Below are 23749 nucleotides of genomic sequence, written 5' to 3' on the forward strand. Positions count from 1 at the left end.
CTCGTGGCGGGAAATAATTTAGCAGTGCCGAAGCACGCAGACACACAATCACACCCTTGGGTTGTGACACTTTGTTTGGCTATGAAGTTTATAATTCCAAAATTGGCTAAAATTTGGCAACTTCCATGTTTCAGGGATGTATTTGGTAGCCATGTTGGTCTGAGACAAAAAGGAATGCAGAACTCTAAAACTCTTGGTTCAGAGATGATACTTTATTTAATTTAAAATCTATTTTATTTAAAAATATCATTCTGAGATGCATTTATAGGTCTATCATACATAACATGTGGGAGGTAAATGTTCTGTTCTTGATGTTGGTGAGACTTCAGCTGGAATACTCTGTTCAGTTTTGGGCACCCTAGTTCCAGAGAATGTAGAACAATTGAAAAGAAGCCAAGGTACAGTAAGAAGTATAGCAATAGGACATACCAGGAAAGGTTACATAAATTGAATTTGTTTACTGTAGAAGAGACAAGATTAAGGGTAGATATAAATCTTTGGGTATGTGGAGCACTTGATCAGTTGTTCATTTTCATTTTGTGTAGGACAAGAAATTGGCCTTCAAAGATTTGCAGTAAAGGTTTAGATTATCTGTTAAGGCAAACTTTCTAACTAAAAATAATTAAGCCCCAGAACAGGTTACATAGGTACGTCGTGGAGTCTTATTTGCTGTAGGTTTGTAAGAACAGGTTAGACAAACATTTGTCAAGGTTGGTCTTGGGTGTATTTATTCTGCCTCAAGGTGAGGGATAGACTAAATGATAACCTTTTCAGTTTTATTTTTTTAGTCCAGTTTGGTCCTTGTAAGCTTATTGATTGTAACCTTTTGGAGTTTACTTCTGAGTGCTTTGACTTTCTCTTTTCTTGGCTCTTTTGGACTGTCAGACACTTAGCAGCAACAAAAAAAAATCTATATTCCTGCCCAAATTTTTATATTATGTTATGTTCTTCAATGCACCAGCATTGACAAATACGACAGAAAGTTGTATTCCTCTGTTGCTTTTTTCTGCTTTTATCTTCCCTGTGATGGTAAAATAGACTCTTCTCTTCTCTCTCTGTTAAAGGTGCTTCATAAGGATTACCTTGGATGCTCTCTTTTATTTATGCCAGTTGGTTTCTGTTTGACCAGTTTGTTTCTGTGTGTTGACATCTGAAGTTTGAGTTACAAATGCATCTATTGCTTCCTTGGGTGAAGGCAAGCTGCTGGTTGCTCTCCTTGGCAATGAAATCTTTCCTTCCAAACCCCAGGATGTTTCATATTTTCTTATTTTTGGAAGAACCTAGTTTCCTTTCTAATGTTTTGGCACATCTTCAGCTCTCCCAGCAATATGTTAATATTAAGATTACATCTGAATTGAAAATTCTCTATTGCATTTCTTGTGCTGGAATATGGTTGATTGCTGTACAATTAATAATGTTCAGCTGCCTTCCTCAGCCATGATGCTATTTCTTTCTTAGTTTACATTGGCTAATATGAAGCTATTGTATGAATTATTTGTACTTTTTGTCATATACTGTAATATTACCATTTTATTTCTGATTTTAAAGAATGCATGTTTACGTATAATTGACTTTGGGCTCTGGTTGAGGATCAGGCAACACATTTCCTATAAAACCTGCTGTTACCCACAACCACAGGAAATCAAAATGTTGAAACTAAGATAGGGTGAGCAAACCATGATGCCTGCAGAGCATAGCTTATTCAGTATTGTTGCCTCTGAATCTGTAAAGGTGGGGAACCTATGGCCTAAATCTTCTAAGTGTTTGTCATCTACTCTTGCAATACTAATGTTTTGCGTTGCCTATCCACTTAATCTTCCAGTCTGTATTAGCATCACATAGCAACTACAAGACAATCCAGCCCTATTTCATAATGTAGTCCATGTTTAACAGCTCTGTCTTCTGATTTTTCACCCTCGGAGCATAATGCATTGTCTGTACATTGCCATTATGATATTAATGACTTTAGCTGAAATGCCATAGGACTGAAAGATATTCTGCAATGTATGTGCAGCCTGTCAGTTGCCTTTTGCACGCTAATTAAATTGATTGAGAAGGCTTGCTATTTTATGTTGTCTTCCATATTGCCCCTTAACACATCTAGTCTATGGAAGATCTCTTGAACCTGAATCCAACCTCTGAGTTTTGCATCTACTATCTTTCAGACTTTTTCATTTGAAACTTTCCTTAACACAGAGAGAATTTAATTCTTCTCCAATAGTTTCCAGTCATTGAAGTTTTCAAGGTATTGTGACAGTGATTCAATGTCAGAAGATGCTTTGGGATTTTTTTCCCCAGATTCCATTGTATAGTTCTCTGTTTTGTCAGGACAGTGGTGTCAAGTGCTTTTAGCATTTCTCTTGTGATTTGATAGTACTCTGCCACTTTGTTTTTCTGCTTCTTGATTGCAGCATTCATTTTGGGCATCTTTGGAAAGTGTTAGTGTCAGCTGTTCTGGTTCACTATTCAGCAGAGTAGAATGTTGAGGTCGGGGTGGACATGTTGAGAATCGTTGTGAAATGATTTGCCTTATCAGTCTGTTCAGCCTCAGTTATAAGCATTTGTCCATCTTTGTTTTTGATTGGCCTGTTTCCTATTTCAAAATTTCCTCAGAAAGTTTTAGTTACTAAAACCACAGAACCATTTCTACCATAGCAACATTTTCACCTTCAACTGCTAGGTGTCCAGCCTATCCATAGTTTCATAGTTGGTAGGGTCGGAAGGGAACTGAGCAGATCATTGAATCTGACCCCCTGCCATGGGCAGGAAAGAATGCTGGGGTCAAACAACCCTGGGAAGGTGTCTATCTAGCCTCCTAGACCCCCAGGGTAGGAGCGAGCACCACTTCCCTTAGAAGTTGGTTCCAGATCCTAGCCGCCCTAACTGTGAAGTAGTGCCTTCTAATGTCTAGCCGCAATCTACTCTCAATCAACTTATGGCTGCTGTTCCTTGTTACTCCCAGTAGTGCTCAGGGGAACAAGGACTCCCATTGCCTGCTGGTCTCCCTTGGCCAGTTTATAGACAGCCACCAGATCCCCTCTCAGCCTCTCTAGTGGAGGCTGAACAGGTTCAGGTCTCGTAGCCCCTCCTCATAGGGCCTGCCCTGCTGCCCCCTGATCCTGCGAGTCGCCGTCCTTTGGACCCTCTCTATGTTGTCCACATTCCTCCTGAAGTGCAGTACCCAGAACTGGACGCAGTACTCCAACTGTGGCCTGACCAATGTCATATAGAGGGGGAGGATCATCTCCTTGGACCTGCTCGTGATGCATCTGTGGGTGCATGACAAGGTGCGATTAGCTTTCCTGACTGCATCGCCACATTGGCGGCCCACGTTCATCTTGGAGTCTATGACTCCAAGATCCTTTTCTGCCTCTGTGCTGATGAGAAGGGAGTTCTCCAGCCTGTAAGTATACTGCTGGTTCTTTCTCCCTAGGTGCAGTACCCTGCATTTGTCAGTACTGAATCCCATCTTATTCTTATCCGCCCACCCCTGTAACCTGTCCAGATCCAATTGCAGCCTGTCCCTCCCTTCTAGCACTACTTCTCCCCACATCTTAGTGTCATCTGTGAATTTGAACAAGGTGCTTTTCACCCCCTTGTCCAAGTTGCTGATGAAGATGTTGAACAGTGCGTGCCTGAGGACCAAGCCCTGGGGAACCCCACTGCCCACATCCCTTCAGGTCGAAAATGACCCATCCACCACCACTCTCTGGGTGCGGCCCTCCAGCCAATTGGCAACCAATCTGACTGTGTAGGCATCAACACCACAATCTCCTAACTTTTTTTAATGAGAATGGGGTGACATGGTGTCGAAGGCTTTCCTAAAGTCCAGAAAGACTACATCCACCATGACACCTGCATCCAAGGATTTTGTGACCTGGTCGTAGAAGCCCACCAGGTTGGTCTGACAGGACCTGCCTCTAATGAACCTATGTTGGTTGCCCCTAAGCATATACTCCCCTGCTTGCCCCTCTCAGATGAGCACCTGGATAATTTTCTTGAAGAGCTTCTCCAGGACCAAGGTAAAACTAACAGGCCTATAATTTCCTGAGTCCTCCTTCCTCCCTTTTTTGAAAATGGGGACCACATTGCCCCTTTTCCAGTCCTCTGGCACCTCGCCAGAGCACCACGAGTACTCGTAAAGCTCTGCCAGGGGTCCCGCAATGACCTCTGCTAATTCCCTCAGCACTCTGGGGTGGAGATCCTCAGGACCTGCTGATTTGAACATGTCCAGTCCCACCAGAAGTTCCGCGACTAGGTCCTCTCTGACCCTGGGCCTGGCTGCACTTCCCCTGGGACCATCGGGGATCCCGGTGTGGGGGATGACCTGGTCCCTGCTCAGAAAAACGAAGGCAAAGAAATTGTTAAATAGGTTAGCTTTGTCGTCTGGTAAGACCCCCCCAGATTTCCAAGCGTGTCCTGAAGAGACCCCACGTTACCCGGAACCTTCTTTTTACACCCTATGTATTTAAAATAGGATTTCTTGTTATGCTTGATCCGGGTTGCTAGTCCTAGTTCCATCTCCACCTTGGCCTTCCTAACAGCCCCTCTACAATCCTGAGCAATGGAGGTATAGTCCTCCCTGGTGATGGCCCCTCCCTTCCATTGGGTGTACACCTCATTCTTAGCTTTGAGATGTTCCTGGATGCTTTTGGTGAGCCCTGGGGGCTTTTGAGCACTCTTGCCCCCTTTGATCTGTGTTGGAATTGCCACCCTTTGGGCTTGGAGAATCATCTCCTTCAGGAACGACCACTCTTCTTGGACTCCCAACTCCCTATCCCTCCGGGACCTCAGTGCCTCCCCGACTAGTCTCCTTAACTCAATGAAATCGGCCCTTCTGAAGTCCAGGGCTGCTGTCTTGCTACAGGCCTTTGCCACCCTGTGCAAAGGCCATTTCACTATTTTGGCGGTTTCTTTCCTCTGTTGAGCTGCGTTGTCTCTTGGCTTCACTAATTCTTATTCTTTGTTGATATCAAACTGTAACTGCTGCCCTTTGAATTACTTAGCCTCTGAGCAGTGTCCGTTTTTCTTTGATTTCATTTGTTCTTGCCTCCCTCTCTTTCAGATAGTGCCTCTAGTCTGTTCTTTTCAGTTCAAGTTAAAATTTTGTGCAGTACCTTTTTCCCCCAGTTTTTGTATTGTTTGATTATTATTTTTTCTTCTTTCTGTTTGAAGTTGATGTTAGCTTATTTTCAGTTTAGCAATGCAAAAATTGCTGCTACTAAGTCTGTTGCTTGATGTGTCCTTATAGCTGTCAGAGATAAATGTAACATGAATTTCCAACTGATACAGATATGGCTAATTTGATATTTTTATTTTGCAATTTGGCAAGCTCCCGTCTTTGTTCCTTCACACAAACATACCGAGGATACTTTTAAGAACTAGGGCAGATACCAAACATGATTCAGTGAGTCTCTTGTCAGCTCATGCTTCCCCCTTGGTCTTTCCATTTCCTGCTTGTCACTCTGATTTGACATTAAATCTGCCCATCAGAAAGAACAAGTCATATATTGGAGTTCTTCAGTTACATCTCAGGCAGAGTGTATAGGTGGAACTTATATTTGTCCTCTCCACTACTTTCCTCTGTTGGAGTACAGCTGTACATGATAGACATCTTTTAAGAAGCTCTTTTAGAATCTGGCTTTTCTGATGCATTTAGGTTCCCAACTAATGAGTGAATTTGTATGTGATGATGAACATTTTTTAGATGAGATGCTTCGTCTCTTGCATGAACTGATTTTTATCCACACCTGTAAATCTGTTCTCCTTAATGCTGGGGTGGGCAAAATGTGGCCCAAGGGCCAGATTCAGCCCGCCAGGACATTCTATCCGGCCCATAGGGCCCCTAAAAAAATTTAGAAAATTAATATTAATCTGTCCTGGGCTGCCTGTCATGCGGCCCTTGATGGCTTGCCGAAACTCAGTAATCGGCCCTCTGCCCAAAATAATTGCCCACCTCTGCCCTAATGGGATTTCAGTTGCATAGTTATCCATCTCCCTTATGTGGGATCTTTATTATTTGAAATATTCTCATCACATTCCAATTACCAACTTTGTGCTATTTTCTTGTAGCCAGATTTTTCAAGTTTCTGATTTCTAGATACCAGCTTTCATTTCATGTAGCATGAGAGTTTAGCATTGGTCTGGCAGGAAGCCATTTTTTTCTTCTTTTTTTTTCCAGAAAGGGTACCCAGTTATGTTTGTTTAACCAGAAACAAAACTGAGCTACCACTCTGGTTTTGCAGCTCTTATGAGGCTTGGTGGGATTAGTCTTGCTCACTTTATCTGGACTTGAGAGTGGCAGCTACACTGAGTTCGGTATCAAATCTTTACTGATGTTATCTTCAGGAATGATAATGCATGCACATTGCACATTAGTGGTGTGTGTGTGATATTTTTACATATCTTTGGAGACTATTTTTTTCCAGAGGTTGTAGATTTTTATATATTTCCTGTCTACTTCTGAGAGAGTAGTGCTAATTACACTCATACCAGTGTACTGTGCTTATGAATGCAGCATAAAAGCCTAATTAGATCCTACACCCCAAATTCTCTGGAATGGATGATGGGCTTTTGAGACTTTAGATGTTCAAATTGCTGCTGATCCGACCCACCAAGCCATTCTATCCAGCCTGCAGGGCCCCTAAAAAATTTAGAAAATTAATATTTATCTGCCCCTGGTTGCCTGTCATGTGGTCCTCGATGGCTTGCCAAAACTCAGTAAGCGGCCCTCTGCCTGAAATAATTGCCCATCCCTCCTCCAGCATCTACACATGCAGGGCTGGTAGGCTAGAGTAAACCAGTTAACTCCACCACAGGATAGTACCTGTAAAAACAAGTACTATCTTGCAGCAGAGTTCTTTACTCTGCAGCAGTGCACATGTAGATGCTGACAGAGCTGGCTAGAGCACAAGGGTGCTTCAGCATGGGGACTGCCCGCTGACTAGTCCTGCACTTGAACACCCTCGTGCCCTGGCCAGACCCTTCACAACATGTTGAGCTGGGTTGGAGCTGCGTTGGGCTAGCAGGCTGAACCCCCAACCCAGCTCAACATGCTGTGGTCCCAGGAACACGTGTAAACGATCCACCTAGTAGCAATAAATTCTAGCACAATATGTGCTGGAATTCATTGCATCACATTAATATGTATGTGTAGATGTGCCCTGTGTCAATTTCCCATCCCATTCTCTTTGAGAGGATCTCTGTCTGATGTTGTTGAACTGAAAATGTTAATGGTTGCCACTAGTTGGTTCTTTGATCTGTACAGCATTACAGCTGGTTGACGCTTCTGCATCTCTTTACCAGATATCAGGGATTCCATCATTTTGCCCATCTTGTCTCTTAACTTTTACTTAAAAGCAAAAGTTCTACCCAAGTGAAGTCTGGAACATCTTTTGACATGTTTTAAAAATAATTAAATGTTGTGTTCAAAAGTTATTGGCTTTCTGTATAACACAGTAAACAAAATACCATCAAAATAAGTATAACAGAGAGAATGGTTTGTTTGGCTGGTAATCAATGCCAACATAAAAATTCCAAAATATATGGGAGTATACATATGTATATATGTACATGTATGTATGTCTGTATATATACACACACTAGGGCTGTGCGAAATTTCGGTAGCTGTTTTACTTCGTTTGGAATTTGGATGTTTCAATGGTCAAAAACCAAAACTGAAACGAAACGCAGGATTCCCAAATAGCTTCAAAACGAAACGGGCAATCCAAAACATTTTGGAAATTTTCCTAAATGATTTGGATGTTTCCAAAAGGATTCAAATGTTTTGGAGCTGTTTTGGAGACAGGCTTCCAGGGAAAGAGGGAGGAGGAGGAGGAGTGGGGGGCAAGAATTGCTCTGATATTGACATCTGTAGCTGGTGGCCAGTGATAAGGATCTGTCCCTGAGGTCCCTTCCAATCCCAGTGCTGGGGAATCGAGCTGGGGAAATGCTCAGATCCCTGAACATTCCCCCAGTTCCCAGTTCAATTCCTCAGCTCCCCAGTCTTTCCCTCAGCTCTTCCCGGGGGGTGCAGGCCCCCGGATGATGTGGGATGACAGCAGGCTGCCACTGCCAGCTGGTGATGGTGGTGGCTCAGTATTTCCCCAGCCAGCAGCAGCAGCCTGCTGAAACCCTGCACACGGATCCAGGGGCCATGCCCCCTGGGAAGAGCTGGGGGGAATGTTTTAGAGAGCTGGGGAATCGAACCAGGAGCTCTGGCTGACAGATGGATCCGGCCCAGCTCCCAGGCAGCACCTGGCCTCCTGCCAAGCTGTGCTGTACACGCGCAATGGTGCAGGTGCCAGGCAGGGGAGGTGATCCCTACTGCCCCCCACTGCATGGGGGGCTCTGCCACAAGCCCTCAGAGGCCCCAATTGCCGCTCTCAAATCTGGTGAGTGCAGGGCTTTTTTAAAGCTCTGAACTCACCAACTGCGGAGTATGCAGATGATAGCAGGCTGCTGCTGCCAGCTGGGGCCAGCGCCAGCACCCAAGTCTGCCTGGTACAGCCTGTGCCAAGCTCCATGAAGAACCTAGTGCTGGCACTAGCCCCATACAGCTGCAGCAGCCTGTTGTCATCCCGCATGCAGATCTGGGGCTGCACACCCACCAGGAGGTCTGCAGGGCTGTGCCAGACTCCTCCCTGGAGGAATGGGCCCCCGGATATGGATGCAGGATGACAGCAGAATGCCGCAGCCAGCAAGCGATACTAGTTTTGCTTTGAACAGTTTGAGGTGCAGTTTCCCAGAAACCCTGTACCTATCTCCTTGAACCTTGGCAGACATCATGGCCTCAAAAGGAGCTACCATCCCTGCAAGTTTAATCTGAATCAGGCAAGAAATGACAAAGTTCTAGGAGTTTTGTGATTCCCCATTATGGCCAAAACACCATCGAAATTCCAAAAGTTTTGGCTGAAACAAAATGGGACAGTGATTTGAAACACCAAAACGAATTGCTATCCTTCTGAAATGCCAAATATGAAACCAAACAAAACACAGGCGTTTTGGACAGCCCTAATATATACTCACATGTATGCACACACGTCGTATATTTTATATACATACACATATACACATGTGTGCGCACACGTGTGTGTGTGTGTGTGTGTGTGTGTGTGTGTGTGTGTGTGTGTGTGTGTGTGTGTGTGTGTGTATGAAGCAGAAAATAATACACACATACAGGTCAGTCGCATCTTACGCGGGGGTTAGGTGCTGAAGTCAGCACGTAAAGTGAAAATCGGTGACTATACGCGAGGTGGGAGCGGGGGCGGGGCTTGAGTTTGCACACGGCACCATGCTTAGAGCTGTGCGGCCGGCAGCAGCAGCACCGCATGGGGTGGTGGTCAGGATGGCTGTGTGCCACCTGGCCACCACCACGCTGCCGCTGCCACCCGGCAGCCAGCCACACAGCTCCGGGCACGGCTCCATGGCAACAGTGGGAGGTTTTGGAGGCAGTGGCCATCGCCGCCATAATGGGCCTCCAGGTAAGTGACAGCGCCACATGCAAGCTCAAGCCCTGCCCCCCTCCCACCCCGCATGTAGTTGAATTCGTACAAGTTAAATGCGTGTATGATGCTACTGACCTATGCAGACACAATTTTATATAGATATCTATCTATAGACATATATATCTTTGTATATAATCTATTTATACTTGTGTGTTTGTATGTATTACCTTCTGCTTTTGCTTTATTTATAAATATACAGCAAAAGCTCTGTTATCTGGCTTCCCCCAGGAATGGGGATGCTGGTTAATCAAATGTGCACTATCCGGTGTACTCCTCAGCATCAGTGTGCCTTGGGACAGGGAGGGGGGGCCCTGTGCAGGCTGCTTTGCCCCTGCACAGGCTGCTTTGTTCCAGGCCGTGGGCCGAACAAGTAGAGAAGAACGCGGCTCACAGTGGCAAAAGTTGAAGTGGGTTTCGCTTTTGCTGTGTCCCTCAGATGCCGATTAGTGGAGCTTTCCAGTTGATAAAGTGCCGGATAACAGCTTTTGCTGTATATACAAATAAAATGAAGCAGAAAGTAGTAATCAGTTTAGTGGATCTATAATAAGAGTCTAACTTCAGGCTCACAAGTTTGTTTTGAAAATGGGATAATTTTCTCTTCAAAATTTAACCTAAGAGAATAATTTTTCAGCATCCAACTTTTAAAGTCTTGATTTAAATAACCTGTTTCAAATAAAAAGCAGTTTATTTTTGGCATTTTCAAGATTATACCTATTCTTAGATTAGTCTGATCTTCACTACAAAGTTGTGCCAGCATAGCTATGTTTGTTTTACACTCCTCAGTCTGTGTAGCTATACTGGCAAAAACCCTTGTTTGGATGAAGCTATACCAAGTGAAAATAGCTTCTGCTGATTAGATTTCTGCCATTCAGGCAGATGCTTTTAGCTAACTTGCAGAAAAATGCTATCTTTTGTTGTATCTCCATTAGGTGTTTTACACAGCTATGGTGGCAGCCAATTTATAATGCAATTGGGCATTAAGAAATGTCTTTTTATACCCTACAGGCTGGTTATACTTCTGTTCAAAAACTACAGCAGCATCTAGTGCTCAAAGAGAAGGTCCTTTTTGAATCTTGCAGAGCATTAATCAATCTTGTTCAAGAGAGAGAGCATGTTTTACCAACTGCAGAAGAGGTAAGATGTAGGTGTTATGACAACTTAATCCATTTTACAAAATACATTTTAATCTTTTTTTTCAGAGCTGGAGAGGAGTTATAGTGGAGAAAACAAAAATATTGAATGTTGCATATCCAAAGTATCTCTGGTTTTAGCTAGTCTTGAGAATAATCCTATTAGGAAATGGCTAACAAATGAATAGTTTTAGGTGCAAAACATGTCACGCGATCAAGAGGGAATAATGCCAAAACAAAGTTAATGACAGCCTTGTTCAAGCCAGTTGGATTGTGTAGCAGTTCAGGGTTGTGATAATCTTGCAGCGGAAGGATGAATTTTGAATTTGGGTTAATGCATATGAGTTCATGACAAAAAAACAATTGTATAAATATATTTCAAATATACTGCAGAGATTAACTAGGTAGATTTCACACTTCACTTATCTTAATTCTCTCCTTAGGTGATTTGTGCATTTTGAGATAAATTAGAGAAAAACATTTTAGGTTCTGCAGTGACTATAATACTTGCACTTCATTTATCTTAACATGTATTTTCTTTTCTCTCTTTTTTTTTTTTTTATAAGGAAGGTCTTGTTTCTCTCTGGGATGATACAGAAAATCCTTTTTCTTCTCTTAATAAAGAGACGGCATTGGCATCTAAGGATCCAGAACAAATCATAGAGAACTTGTGGCAACGTGTAGTGGATGATAGTTTGGTAATTGGAGTACAAATAACAGAATCGCTTAACTTGTAAGTAAATAGGTGTACCTAATAACATAAATTCCAAAAGAATTATTATGAATAGCCTTATGGATTGTGCCCTGCAGTTGCAAAAGTGACTGCAAAGGAAAAATTAGATTGCTCTCTTTTGGCTTTCATATTTAAAAAAAAAAAATCAAAAAACTGTATTTTTCGGCATAAAATTAACATAAAGAAATGTGAAAAAACAGGTAGAGCTAGAAGCGTTGAACACACAATTCTATCTTTGTATAATCTGGATGAATCAGTGCTGAAGGTTTTTTTTCTAACTTGTGTTTCGTGAATTAGGCTGTTTCTTTATTAGGAATGTTTTGCCAGCGGGAAGCAAAGCCAGCATGTACAAAGATTTTTGCTGGTAGAGCTTCTTTCTCCTCTCTCCATGACTAGAATAAGCTGTAGTGACAAATCAACACTTTTGGCAGTACTTGGAAGCTAGATCAGGCATTTGTTAGCACAACTACATTTGACAGAAACTATACCTCTTAATATCCTTAAGTGACATAACTTTGTCGGTAGTAGTTTATAGAATAGACGTGACTTAGTATAAAATCTACATGTTGCTTTCTTAACATTAGTTTCTTACCATTCTTGGCAAGCAGGGGCTATTGACAGATAAGAAAATGATAAAAATTATAGAAGGGGAACAGGGAGAGGCAGGACAGTTTCCATGTTGAAGTTGTATCATTCATAGTTAAACTGCCTCAGCTTAACTCCACTCACCGCAGGATAAGATGAAAGTACATAATAGTTACTGTGCAGCAGCAGACCTACTTGTAAGTCCCTGTTTATATCATTCTTGTCATTTGAGAAAAGTAAAATAGAAGACATTACTGACCCCTTGAATATCATTTGGTTCCAATTAGTGCATGAGACACTTATGGGTTTTGAACTGAATTATGTGAGGCATAAATTAGATTTATTTACAGCATGTAGAAATTATCTATATAATTTTGTCTTTAATATATGGTGTTCATGATGTGTGTGTGTGTGTGTTGCTTGTTGGTAATTAAGCAAGCTAAACTACTGTTACCTTTTGCCCTAGAAAAGTATAATTACCGAGTATTTCATTTGCAAACTACAAAAGAGATGGAACTCTCCTGTTTTGAACTACCTTCCTGCAAGCAAGGTAGTTCAAGTTAGATAAATTAAGCTTAAAGAATTCCAGTTCCACTGAAAATCAAACTAGTGATTGTGAGTGAACCAACCTGCTGCTCTGCCTAAGCCATAGGTGTAGTTTCTCAACTACCAGATTCCCAGAATTTTTATGAAACCTTATGTCATCATCTTGGTAGCCACTATGGAGCCACTGGAGGAAGAGATTTTAAGAGCAATAATTTTAAAAATATTTTGCTCTTGTGCACTTCTCATTGGTGGATCTGAAACATCTTTGCCAAGGAAATCAACAATGCTGTTCTTAGAAATGGTGAAGCAGCTAAAAAAAGGTGAAGTGACTGTCAGGGTTATGTAGTGTATCACTGACCGTTCCCGGAATAGAACCAACTCTTCAAAATGCGTGTTTGATGCTTGCTCCACTTAGCCCTCAAAATACTCTTTTCCAGATTTAATAGCACTTCATTGATTATTTTTCCCTTTTTACTAATAAAGGAAAATTGCAGTGTTGTGTTATGTTATGTCATGTAAGCTGATGTCGCTTCGCTGCAAAGAATTTATAGGACTTCCAAGGGCCTGTCATTCTTTGAATGGCATTAGTTGAATGATTAAATCAGGGATTGGCAACATTTTTTGCTAGAGGGCTAAAAACATCCCACCCTTTACCCATGCCTTGACTTGGCATACCAGGGGCAGACTGTGGAAAACTGTGAGGAGCCTAATCCTCGTTGCTGGTGGTGGCTGCACCCAGGCCTCCAGGCGGAGGGTAGAGGAGGGGCCAGGGTTGTACTTCCCTGACACCTTCCCTTCCTTGTGCCCTGAGGTGCACATGTAGTCACTGCCACCACAGAGCCTGGCCAGGGCTCCAGAACCCAGTGCAGCTATTTATAGCCTCCTGGCTGCTGCCAGCTACAGAGCCCAGACTGCTTGTAGCAGGGTTTGCAACCTCTTGGATACTTGCTGCAAGCAGCCTGGGCTCTGTGGCTGGCTGCAACTGCCCAGAGCCCAGACTGACTGTGGCATGCCAAGAAAAATGGCCTTGCTTGCCATGGTTTGGCATGTGTGCCGGGGGTTGCCAACTCCTAGACTAAATCAAGTGTTCTTAAAAGCTGTTGAAACAAAACCCAATCTGAGACCACTATGCAAAGTAAGAAGAGTTCAGAAATTTCACATAGCTATTTTCCTTTCCTTTAAATGATAATATAGAATCTTAATTTGAAATCCATGTGTTAGTTAAACAGAACTGGACAAGACTTCTAAAATTAAAGATGGAATACAGCTATGTCTTTCACTCTTTTAATACTTAAAGAAAGAAGGATGGTTACTGTTCTAACATTTAAAATATTTCTATTGTACTATAAGAAAATAAAATACCATATACATAAGAAGGGTTAAACTATTTAGTTTGCCCATGGCAGATATTTTTCAATAGAAGTGAAGATTTAGGCACTCAAATTCTACTGACTTTTGAGTAGGAGTTGTTCATCCATCTTCCACTGGTTTTGAAAATATAGGCTGGGATTTTTATTGAGAGCAACTAAAACATATCATTGAAATACCTTCACAAAGCTTATTGTATACCTTTGTACTGTTGCATTAAAAAGTCTCTTTTATTGTATACATTGATAATTTTTTCTGTTCATGTGAGAAGGTCTGACAAAATTTAATTTTGAATCTGCAAGACATGAAAGCTCTAAATGTTAGTCAGTTAGTACCTGTATTGGAGATGTAAAAAAGCATGGTTAATGATAAAATATGAGTTTTGAAATCCAGTAATCTTGCATGTGTTTCCATAGGTCACTGAATGATGTCAGTTTATCCCTAGTCATGGATCAAGACTCCACTTCATTTTCTCCTATTAGGTGTCAAAATAAAATTGTTAAACTAAACAAGGCTTTCTCGGCAATATCCATCTCTTCATGCCAGATAGAACCACCAACGAAAAAGATAAAATTGGACTTCCATAGCAAGAATTATGTGAAAAAAGAATACCATGAAAGATCTTGTAAAGTTCTGGCAGATGGAGTAAAAACATTCATTGCTGTTACCCAACTTTCACCACTACTTGCTTTTCGTAATGTGCGTTGTACAGTGCTCCTGCACGCGAAGAGGAGAAAACATCAAGATGGCGTCTTACAGGGAAACAAGAAAATTACTCTGATGTGTGGAAAAATTTCATTAAATCTGGGAGATATTTCAAGTGGAAAATATTCAATAAATTTGTTGAATGACAATAGTAAGTGTACAAGCGAAAAAGTCCATATAATCTTTTTATTTTTTGTTGTTATTATGAAAAAAACTGGTTAAATTTCCTAACTTTTTTTTTTTCCTTCAGACCATGGTAAAGTCATCCTAATGTTGCCCTTGTCCTTGCCCTTTCATAAGATTCTGTATTCAGTTTCAATCACTATTTCAAGAAGTAGATAACTGGAATAGACTTTTCTTAGAGAAGAGTGACAAATGTATTAACGGCGTAGAAATACTTCTAAGTGAGTAGAGATTGAAAAGATGGGTTATTCAATTTAGAGAATTAGGAGGCGCTCATATAAAAATACGTTTTTAAAGATGGTGTTGGGAAAGTACCCTATGAGCTTCATTGTACTTAAATTGTCAAAAAACAAGAGCAGCACTCTTAACAGTCCTTCAGGACAAATAAATTATGTGGCAGCACTTAATTTTGTGCCTGCTGTAAAAAATGAGGCACAAAACCAACTTGGACTGCTCCTTTTTCCTGTTAAAAGTATAGGGGTGCTCTGATAAAGATTTTCTTAGCCAATACCAATGGCCAGCTGTTAACCAGCCATATCGTCTGATACTGATCCAATAGCTGATTTACAGGAATGCAGCCCAGTAGCATCTGGCCGGTAAGTCTTTGTGGCTGGGGGAAGGGCCATGGGGGAGGGAAGGGGCATGGGGGTGCAGATGGAGGCCCCTGGATTTGTGTGTGGGGTGAAAGCGAGCTGCTTGCTGTGAGCTCAGGGCCAGGGGCTGCACCAGCCTCTTCCTGGCAGGGGGCTCCATTTGGGGTGGGCAGCAGCTCTGGGAGGGGGGCTACACGGTGGGCTACCACCACTCCAAAATTCCCTGTAGTTCTCCCTCCCAGCACCACTGCTGCCTACCCCAAGCACAAACCCCCCCACTGGGAAAAGGCTGGTACAGCCCCTGGCCTTGATCCCGCAACAGGTAGCTCACCACCCTGTGCACATGTGTCCTCCGGGGCTTCACAGAATGATGGGGAACAGTCTGTGGCTCCATCCCACTCCTGGGGTGGCATTCACCACCCTGGCTGGGTAGCATTCCCTCATTGGAAGCCGCTATCTGTCCGCCCCCCGACACACCCTTTCTCCCTGCACAGACTTACCAGATGCTGCTCTCCAAGCTGCTGGGCTACATTCCTGGCCATGTGCATGCTGCAGCTGCGCACATGTACACGGCATTTATCGATGACATTATCAGCTATACCAGCCAAAAAAAAACCTGTTGCCAGTAATGTTAATTTTCCTTTTATTGGTGCTGAGCCGATATGTCACCAATATATTGGTGCACCTCTAATATAGTTATACAAAATAGAATTTTACTGAGATAAATGGCTAACATTTTTTAGATTAACTTTGAGCAATAACATTGAAATCCCTGAAACTGTTGTTGAACTATTCAGCAGTAGATCAGACCATCAAGGGCATATCTACACTGTAAACTTGCCTTCACTTACAGATACTCTGACATGCCGTGCTGCTCCACCGAGGCCACTTCTTAAACTGAAAGCAATATAACTATGTTTGAAGTGCTACAGCCTCGTTAGCACTGATACTTACCAGGGAATATTAGCTCACTTCTAGTATCACTGCAGATGCTTCACTTCTGCTTATTTGTCAGGCAGCATAGGTAGAGCACACAAAGTGTGTTTGATAGTGTTCCTGCTTGGCATAGTAAGCTTGAAGTGTAGACATATCCTTATTTATTTAAAAGAATAGTTCCCAGTTGGCCAGATTTAGATTTACATTACCTACATTGTTGCCTGCAAAAGCTCACGCCTCTCTAAATCAGTTAGTCTATGCCAAGGTGTACTGAAGAATCACAGTTCCAGTTTCCTTCTGGTAATAGTAACAAACAAACAAACAAACAAAAAGTAAATTAGAATTAAGGTTGAAATCTAAACAGAAATCCCATTTTCGCTCAGCATTTAAATTATTTATGAAAATACCAAATGTTTGGTTCAAAACCCTTTTTGTTTGTTTTTTTCTTTCAGGTACAATGGAAGATGTATTTGCTATTCTTGGGGTCTCTCTCAAATTCTCCTTTCACATAGTCTCATCTGAATGTACACTGACTCTTGTGAACATGTGGCTACAGGAACAAATGAAATGTACATCAATCAAAGAATGTCCTGAAAATATGGTCTGTCATAAATTGGGAAGTCTGCATGGCACAGTCTTTAACTGGAATTTGAAAACTCCATTCAAAGGAAATTTAACATTGTTTTGCAGGTAATGGTTTGAAAAGATTAGGGAATACTCAGGCCTCCTTAACAAACCTGAGGCAGAAGAATAACTTTTTCATTATTACTCTGTGCCATAGTAGTTATACGCATAGCAGTGACAGCATCTAAGGCTATTTTTAAATGACAAAGCTATCTATGCTTGTTAGAAAGTACGATTTGGATGGCCTTTTTTGATCATACATAGGTGCTCTGCATAGATAAGTGAGCATAAAATCTAAGTATATACAGTACTAACACTAATGTCAGAAAATGTAAAGTTATACGAACATAAAATATTCTATATTCCACAGTTGTAAGAGTTCACTTGCTGTCCTGAGTGTGTCTTGGGATCTGTGCGAATATTCCTTTGGAATTGGGAGTCGGAGTTTTCATTACTAACCTTATAGCTTCAGATGAAGGCTATCATTTTACAAGCTTCCTTGTGGGCTGTATTTTTTTTTTTTTAAACAGCCTGTGTCAATTTGCAGCATGCAGATATCAGCTGATCACACTAATCCCATACTTTTTCAGTTCATCATGTTGTACATTTTAATGACTTCAGTTCTAACTGCAAGATTGTATTGATTTAGGAAAATCATACATTCCAGTAAATACAATATGGATATATTTAAATAAAAATAAGCTTCCATTTGTCTTTATGGCTGTCATGAAAACTAAAAGACCTACAAACTGCAAATTAAACTATTTGTCACTTTTTCAGTTGGGTAATAGTACCTCAAATTTAATTTTTTTCTCAGTTTCGTAAACACGCCCAATTAATTCCTGTTTGTCAAGATCCGATAAATGAGATAAATATTTCTGAATAGTTTTGATTGCATTTTCGTTACTTTTTCCACATGCATCACTTAGACTGAAATTAACTATGTTTAGACTTGTTCATTGAGTAAGCTATAGAATTTCTGATACCAGACCAAGGAGCGTGTTGATGGTAATAAAACTCCTGTTTTATCATTTGGTATAGCAGTGTTCACATTGTACGTATTTCTCAAACATGAAAAATGGTAAATTCCTTGACCTGAAGAGTTTACAGCCTAAAAGTCAAAATAACGAAAAGGTTACTGTCATCTCTGGTGGGTAGAGCCTTCTCTTTAAAATATGTATCTGATGGATTTAAGTTGTATTAAACTTCAAGCAATAGTTAACTTTTCCTTATTCACAATTAACTTTGTTCAAATAGTTGGTATTTCTTTAACACAAAACTGAAACCACAGGCTACATTCAGCTAAGATGACCAAAATTTCACTAACTCCTTGCACATGGTTACTTCTAAAGAAGGATAACTTCATCTTTTATTGTTTTCAAATAGATGGTTATTGGATTGCCTTTAAAAGAAATGGTTGGCCCTATATTGTGGTTAAAAAAACAGAAGAAATTGTGAATATTGCTTGTTTCATGAGTCAGGTCTGTTTAGATTAGTGGGCTCTCAAGTTTGTCTAATCTGTAGTTTCAATAGAGTCTTTTCTGAGGAGCAGAGCCTAGCCCAACAGAGCAAAAAATAGCATTTGACAGGTCCCTGCAGTTTCCTTTTTCACAGAGATCAGTATCTATAGTACTTTTACATCCCACATGCCGTAGAAGAAGCTGGGAGAGCAGCTTTTCTATTGGCTGTATAATTGTTTCTAGTTTTATTTAAAACCCAGGAAAACATTGCATACTTCAACCAAGGATTAAGACTGGTTAAGTTTTAGCATACCCAGCCATACAAACCCTTAAACAAGGAAAATACTGTAGGATTACAGTGCACATCTGCTGGTAGTGACAGTACTTAAGAAATAGATGACATGATACTGTTAACTTAAGGTATTTTTTTTCACTTGAGTATCAGCTAATGGTGCAAAAGCCTGCTTGGTTTCAGTGTCTTTGCTGGTGAGCATTTACTCTACCTACAGTAGCTGGTTATAAAAGTAAACAGATCTGTAGATTATTTTCCCCATTCAGTTTAAAGTAACATTTTAATCATTCTTTCTGTAGAGATTTTTGAGAGAAATGAGAAAGATGTGTTTCACTGGTAATGCTTTTATTTTTACAGAAATAAAGCTGTCTTGTTCCAGTGTCTTCATAGTCTCGTTAACATTCTCCCACCAAACTGTAAAATAAAATACCAAAGGTTAGAAAGCAAGGACATCCTTGCTAACCAGTTTGTACTGGCTTTGGAAAAGGAAATGGTCACCCTGAGAGAGTCATTCTCCGCTGCAGAAAGTGAACTTGGAGACAACTTCATATCAAGGTATGAAGCAGGAAAGATGGTGAACAGTGTCGCAGTGGCTTCTTTATTGGATAATAAGCAACCAATGCAGCAATTCAGAAAGGAGCTTCAATGTGACCAGAAGCAAAGCACATTGGGTATGAACCAAACAGTGAGTGGTAACCTTTACAGAGGAATTGCTTTGAAAATGGCTGAGGCTCAGCTGAATTCTGATATGATTGCATGGAAACTGAACAACTCATAACTCTGTCTCCTTAACTTTATTTTGAATATTTTTATTAATGATTATATCAAGCACTATTTATATTTTATTTTTCCATTTGTAATTTCATCTTAAAAGATGGAGAATAAAACTACTTTTTTCTACCTGTTTGTTACTACTGTTTGTCAAATATTGCAACACTATTTTTGAAGGTGTCTAATTGTTTTGGAGACTGTAAGGGAGGGAGTTAACAGGAAGGTTCCATTGATAGTCTTGATATGGTTCAAGCAATTCCTAGAACACTTAACATTTTGTCCTGTAGAGTCATCAGGGTTTTCAGCTGGCCAAGTACTTTCAAAATAACATTCTAGGTTTGATTTTTCCCCCCACCCCTTCTCCCTCTGCCTTTAAATCACTTCACTGAGTTGGTGAGGAATTCGAACTCTTGTTCTCGTTCCTTGAAATAGTAAATCTAGTTTTACTTGTGTATACAAATGGTTCCAGAACACAATTTAGTTGGAGTGGACAGCTCAGAAATGCATATAGGATGCATCAAGGCAGAGGCAGTAAATATTAGAGACTAACTAATAGCAAAAAAATAAAGAGCCAGCTTATAGTCAAAATACAAAACAAATAATAAACCAAACTACAGAACAGTTCTCAGGACAGTGTTTTGCTTATGTAATGGTGGCGGAAAGGAAATGGAAATATGATTGTCAACTGAGGCAAAGTATGAATATGCACTATGTATCTAAGGTCATGTAAGTCAAAATCACCTCTGGGCTCCAGGCCAAATCTGGGCTGCAGAGAGGCATCCTAGCCCAGATATGTGAGGCTAGCAGCACAGAGCCACATCTGCGGCAGCGCAGGTCCAGTAGCAGGTGGTATCGTGTAGCTCGAGCCAAATGATATCACAGAATCAGGACCCTCTGATGGCACAGGGCTGCATTCAGGTGGCAGTGGGGGGCTGCCACCGATGGCCATGTTTGGGGACCAGGGACCCCAAGTTGTGGCAAACCAAGTCCCCCGACTTTTGGTAGCCCACTGGACTACTGATGGGACAGATAGAACAGTTCCATAGCCTAGCTCCAGCCTGCAAACCATATATATGACACCCTGGTTTCAGGTACAAGTTAGTATTCACCTTAATATCTGGTGATTAATTTATTTGATTCCAAATTATGTATATTGGCTGTGAGAAAAGATTGGAATCTGTTTTACATGTTGCATGAGTGCCCTTATGCCCCTGGATTGTTGATGCTTCTTTCCTGAAGACATATTGTGCCCATCTGAAGTACCTTATGCATAAGAAGTAATGGCAGAGAGATTACACTAATCTGCCTAATAGTTAACAATTAACTTTTCTGTTACCTCTCTTTGATCCTGGAGTAATATAGGAGAGCCTTTTACAAGTACAGGTGAAGGGTTTTGATCCTGGAGCAGGGGCAAGGTGTAGGGGGTGCACGTGGATGCACATGCACCCCCTGAGCATGGCAGTGCACCCCCTACAAAAAGCTGCTTGACATCCCCCACCGCTGACTCCACCAGCGGCGTCTGTGGGCAGTCTGCAATCCCCACTGACTGCCACCAATGCTGCTGGCGGCGTCTGTGGGTGATCGCTGACCTCTGGTTGGCGTTCACCCCCCCCTCCCCCCCCGTGCCACCGACAGCACTGGCAGTGTCTGCGGGAGCTCCCGCTTACTGCCACCATGCTCCTGCCACTGTCACTGTGCCCCACCCCCAGCTGCCAGGGGCACGTGCCATTCATGTCCTGGAGTGATATAAGAGAGCCGTTTACAAGTACAGATGAAGGGTTTTTATCCTTGATACGTGTGTGTGTCTCTGTCTGTATTTTATCCGAAAAAGTATTTTCATCCTGTACCTAAGGCAATCTCCCCCATTCATCAGAAAACTAAAGCTCAGTATGCTGTCTGTTTCTACTTCTACTTTATTTCACCCTCATCTATGAAAGACTGTCTGCTGGTTGCCCATTTTCATGTGGTTTTATGCAAACCACAAAAAAATCAAGGGTCTGCAGTGATGGTTCAGCACTAGCAATGTAAAATCCTTTCACTTGACCTCTTGTAAGCTCCAAGAGATTTTTACAGTTCATATAGCAGTCTCAGTGACATGTGTTAGATCAGGGGCGGGTAATTATTTCGGGTGGAGGGCCGCTTATTGAGTTTTGGCAAGCCATTGAGGGCCACGTTACAGGCAGCCAGGGGCAGATTATATTAATTTTCTAAATTTTTAGGGGCTCCGCGGGTCAGACAGAATGGCCTGGCAAGCCACATCCAGCCCACAGGCCGCGATTTGCCCACTCCTGTGTCAGGTTGACATAATATCCTGGTGTTTCTATTGCTGGACAACTAGTTAATAACATGATTGATCCAGTCAGCATTTTCTGTTTAGACTCAATTTCCACTTTCAAAAGAGAACTTGGGGATTTCCAGTAATAGAATAGATATTTGTACAAGCAAAACATATATATACACACACACATGCTTGGTAACTGGTATTTCAAGATGTGCTGTACAGATGTGTTCCAGCATCCACTTTTCCTCTCAGCTACTATGGACTCTTACATCATCAAGAGTGTACGCGAGCCTATACATGAGCATACAAGCTGCTTCAACATGCTGGAATTCCAGCGCGTCGGAGTAGACATTAATCGAGTCTGCTAGAGCGTAGTACATACCACACTCCTGCATCTCATGTATTAGTGTCCCCACGCTTAAAAATGGCAGTGGGGGCACTTGAACTAAGCATGTCAAATGAGCTTTAATTCAAACATCTCTGCCACCATTTTATAGCACAGGAACTCTGAAACAAGACGTGGCAGCACTTTAACTAGAGAGCCTCTGGCACCCACTCCAATTAAAGCACCACCCCTCCCCCAAACCCAGAGCACATGTAAAAATCCCCCTAGAGTCTGGAAATGGTTGAGTATTGGTCAGAGCAGTCTCTGATCTTGGTTGGAGACATTAGACATGCAGCAACCCCAAGTAAACACCGTTGACTAAAGTCTCTGGCTCAGTAGCATATGCACAAGAAGTGGAATATATATATGCACCTGAATGTGGACCTGCACATACCTGAAATGTGTGCACAGGGTACATGTTTGCACCTGAAGTGGAATATATATATACACAATGTACTTTGAAGAACAGCTTTACTTACAGTAAATAATTTTTTTCTTAGCCTTTGCTCTGTGAATAGACCATCCACTGTTTTTTTGTTTTTGTTTCTATTCCCCCTTCCCCTTGCTACTGGAGCAGCCCAAATGGAGCAAAGCTAAAGATCAGGATTGCTTTCAGAATTCGAAGACTTGCTTACAGTCCTGCCAGGAGAATTAGTAAAGTTTTTCAGCTACTTTTCTTGTGGTATATGCATCTCTTCATACCTTCTAATAGGGGTGTGTGAAACCAGCCGTATTCGATTCGAATTCGATTTGGCCAAATCTGAAGATTCAATGCTGATTCGGAGAATCAGTAATTCAGCCATAGATACAGCTTTAAAAGTTTTTTTTCTAAATACCTTGAGGTACGAAGCGCAGCTTGTAAACACTGCGATAGTGGGGCAGGTGGAGTCCCACAGGAGCGCAAGGGGGGGGCCTGCATGCTCAGCAGTGAACATGGAAGTAGACCAGAAGTATTTCTGGTCTATTTACAGGTCCACTGCCAAGTGCATGGGGACCTCCCCCTACAACCCCCTGGCTCGGTGATCAGCACGGGGGGACCCTGGGTGCCCCCCTAGACCTAGAATGAACCAGTTGCTGAGCTGGGGGGTGAGGGGGGGAGTCCCCTGCACACTCCCCAGCAGACCCAGAAGTGGACCGGAAGTGCTTCTGGTCCACTTCTGGGTCTGCTGCCGAGCACACTGGGGACCTTCCCTCCCCCCCCCCGGCATTGTGCTCCCGTGGGATGCTCCATCCGCCCTATCATTTCAGCATTCACAAGCTGCCTGGTACCTTGAAGTATGTAGAAAAACTATTTAAAGCTCTCTCTATGTCCAAATCATCAAATGTCTCTGAATCAATTCAGAGGGTTCCGCTTCGATTTGAAGAGATTAAAGGGTCCCCTGATTCAGTTCAGATTCGGAGATTCAGTTGCCGAATCCACCTGAATCTCTGTTGGATTGAATCAGCTATCGAAGCTTTGCACAGCCCTACCTTCTAAGCACTTCTACAAGAGCAGTTCACTCCTTTAGCTCTCAAAACTCAATAAGCAAGATCATCTTTGCCAGCAGGATTTTTGGGGAGTAAGTTCAAACTGCATCCTTCCCACTGCCTGGTTCACTCTTGTTGACCTGTTAATGGGAAATCCTTAGGATATGATGATCATCCTAGGTTC

General features: G+C 41.9%; 1 protein-coding gene across 5 annotated transcripts in view; it reads left to right on the forward strand.

The window, feature by feature from the left end:
* Positions 1 to 19561, forward strand: part of FANCB (FA complementation group B) — a 33181-nt gene extending 13620 nt beyond the window's left edge. For all 5 annotated transcript variants that reach the window (XM_006261084.2, XM_019495061.1, XM_059720906.1 and 2 more), the window contains exons 5-9: positions 10512 to 10640; positions 11203 to 11369; positions 14285 to 14724; positions 16738 to 16975; positions 19019 to 19561. In XM_006261084.2, coding sequence (XP_006261146.1) covers positions 10512 to 10640; positions 11203 to 11369; positions 14285 to 14724; positions 16738 to 16975; positions 19019 to 19439 — 1395 coding nt within the window. In that variant the 3' untranslated portion in view covers positions 19440 to 19561. The remainder of the gene's footprint in view (positions 1 to 10511; positions 10641 to 11202; positions 11370 to 14284; positions 14725 to 16737; positions 16976 to 19018) is intronic.
* The last annotated feature ends 4188 nt before the right edge of the window (positions 19562 to 23749 follow it).

This window comes from Alligator mississippiensis, chromosome 1 (assembly GCF_030867095.1).
Source record: "Alligator mississippiensis isolate rAllMis1 chromosome 1, rAllMis1, whole genome shotgun sequence".
Lineage (NCBI taxonomy): Eukaryota > Metazoa > Chordata > Crocodylia > Alligatoridae > Alligator > Alligator mississippiensis.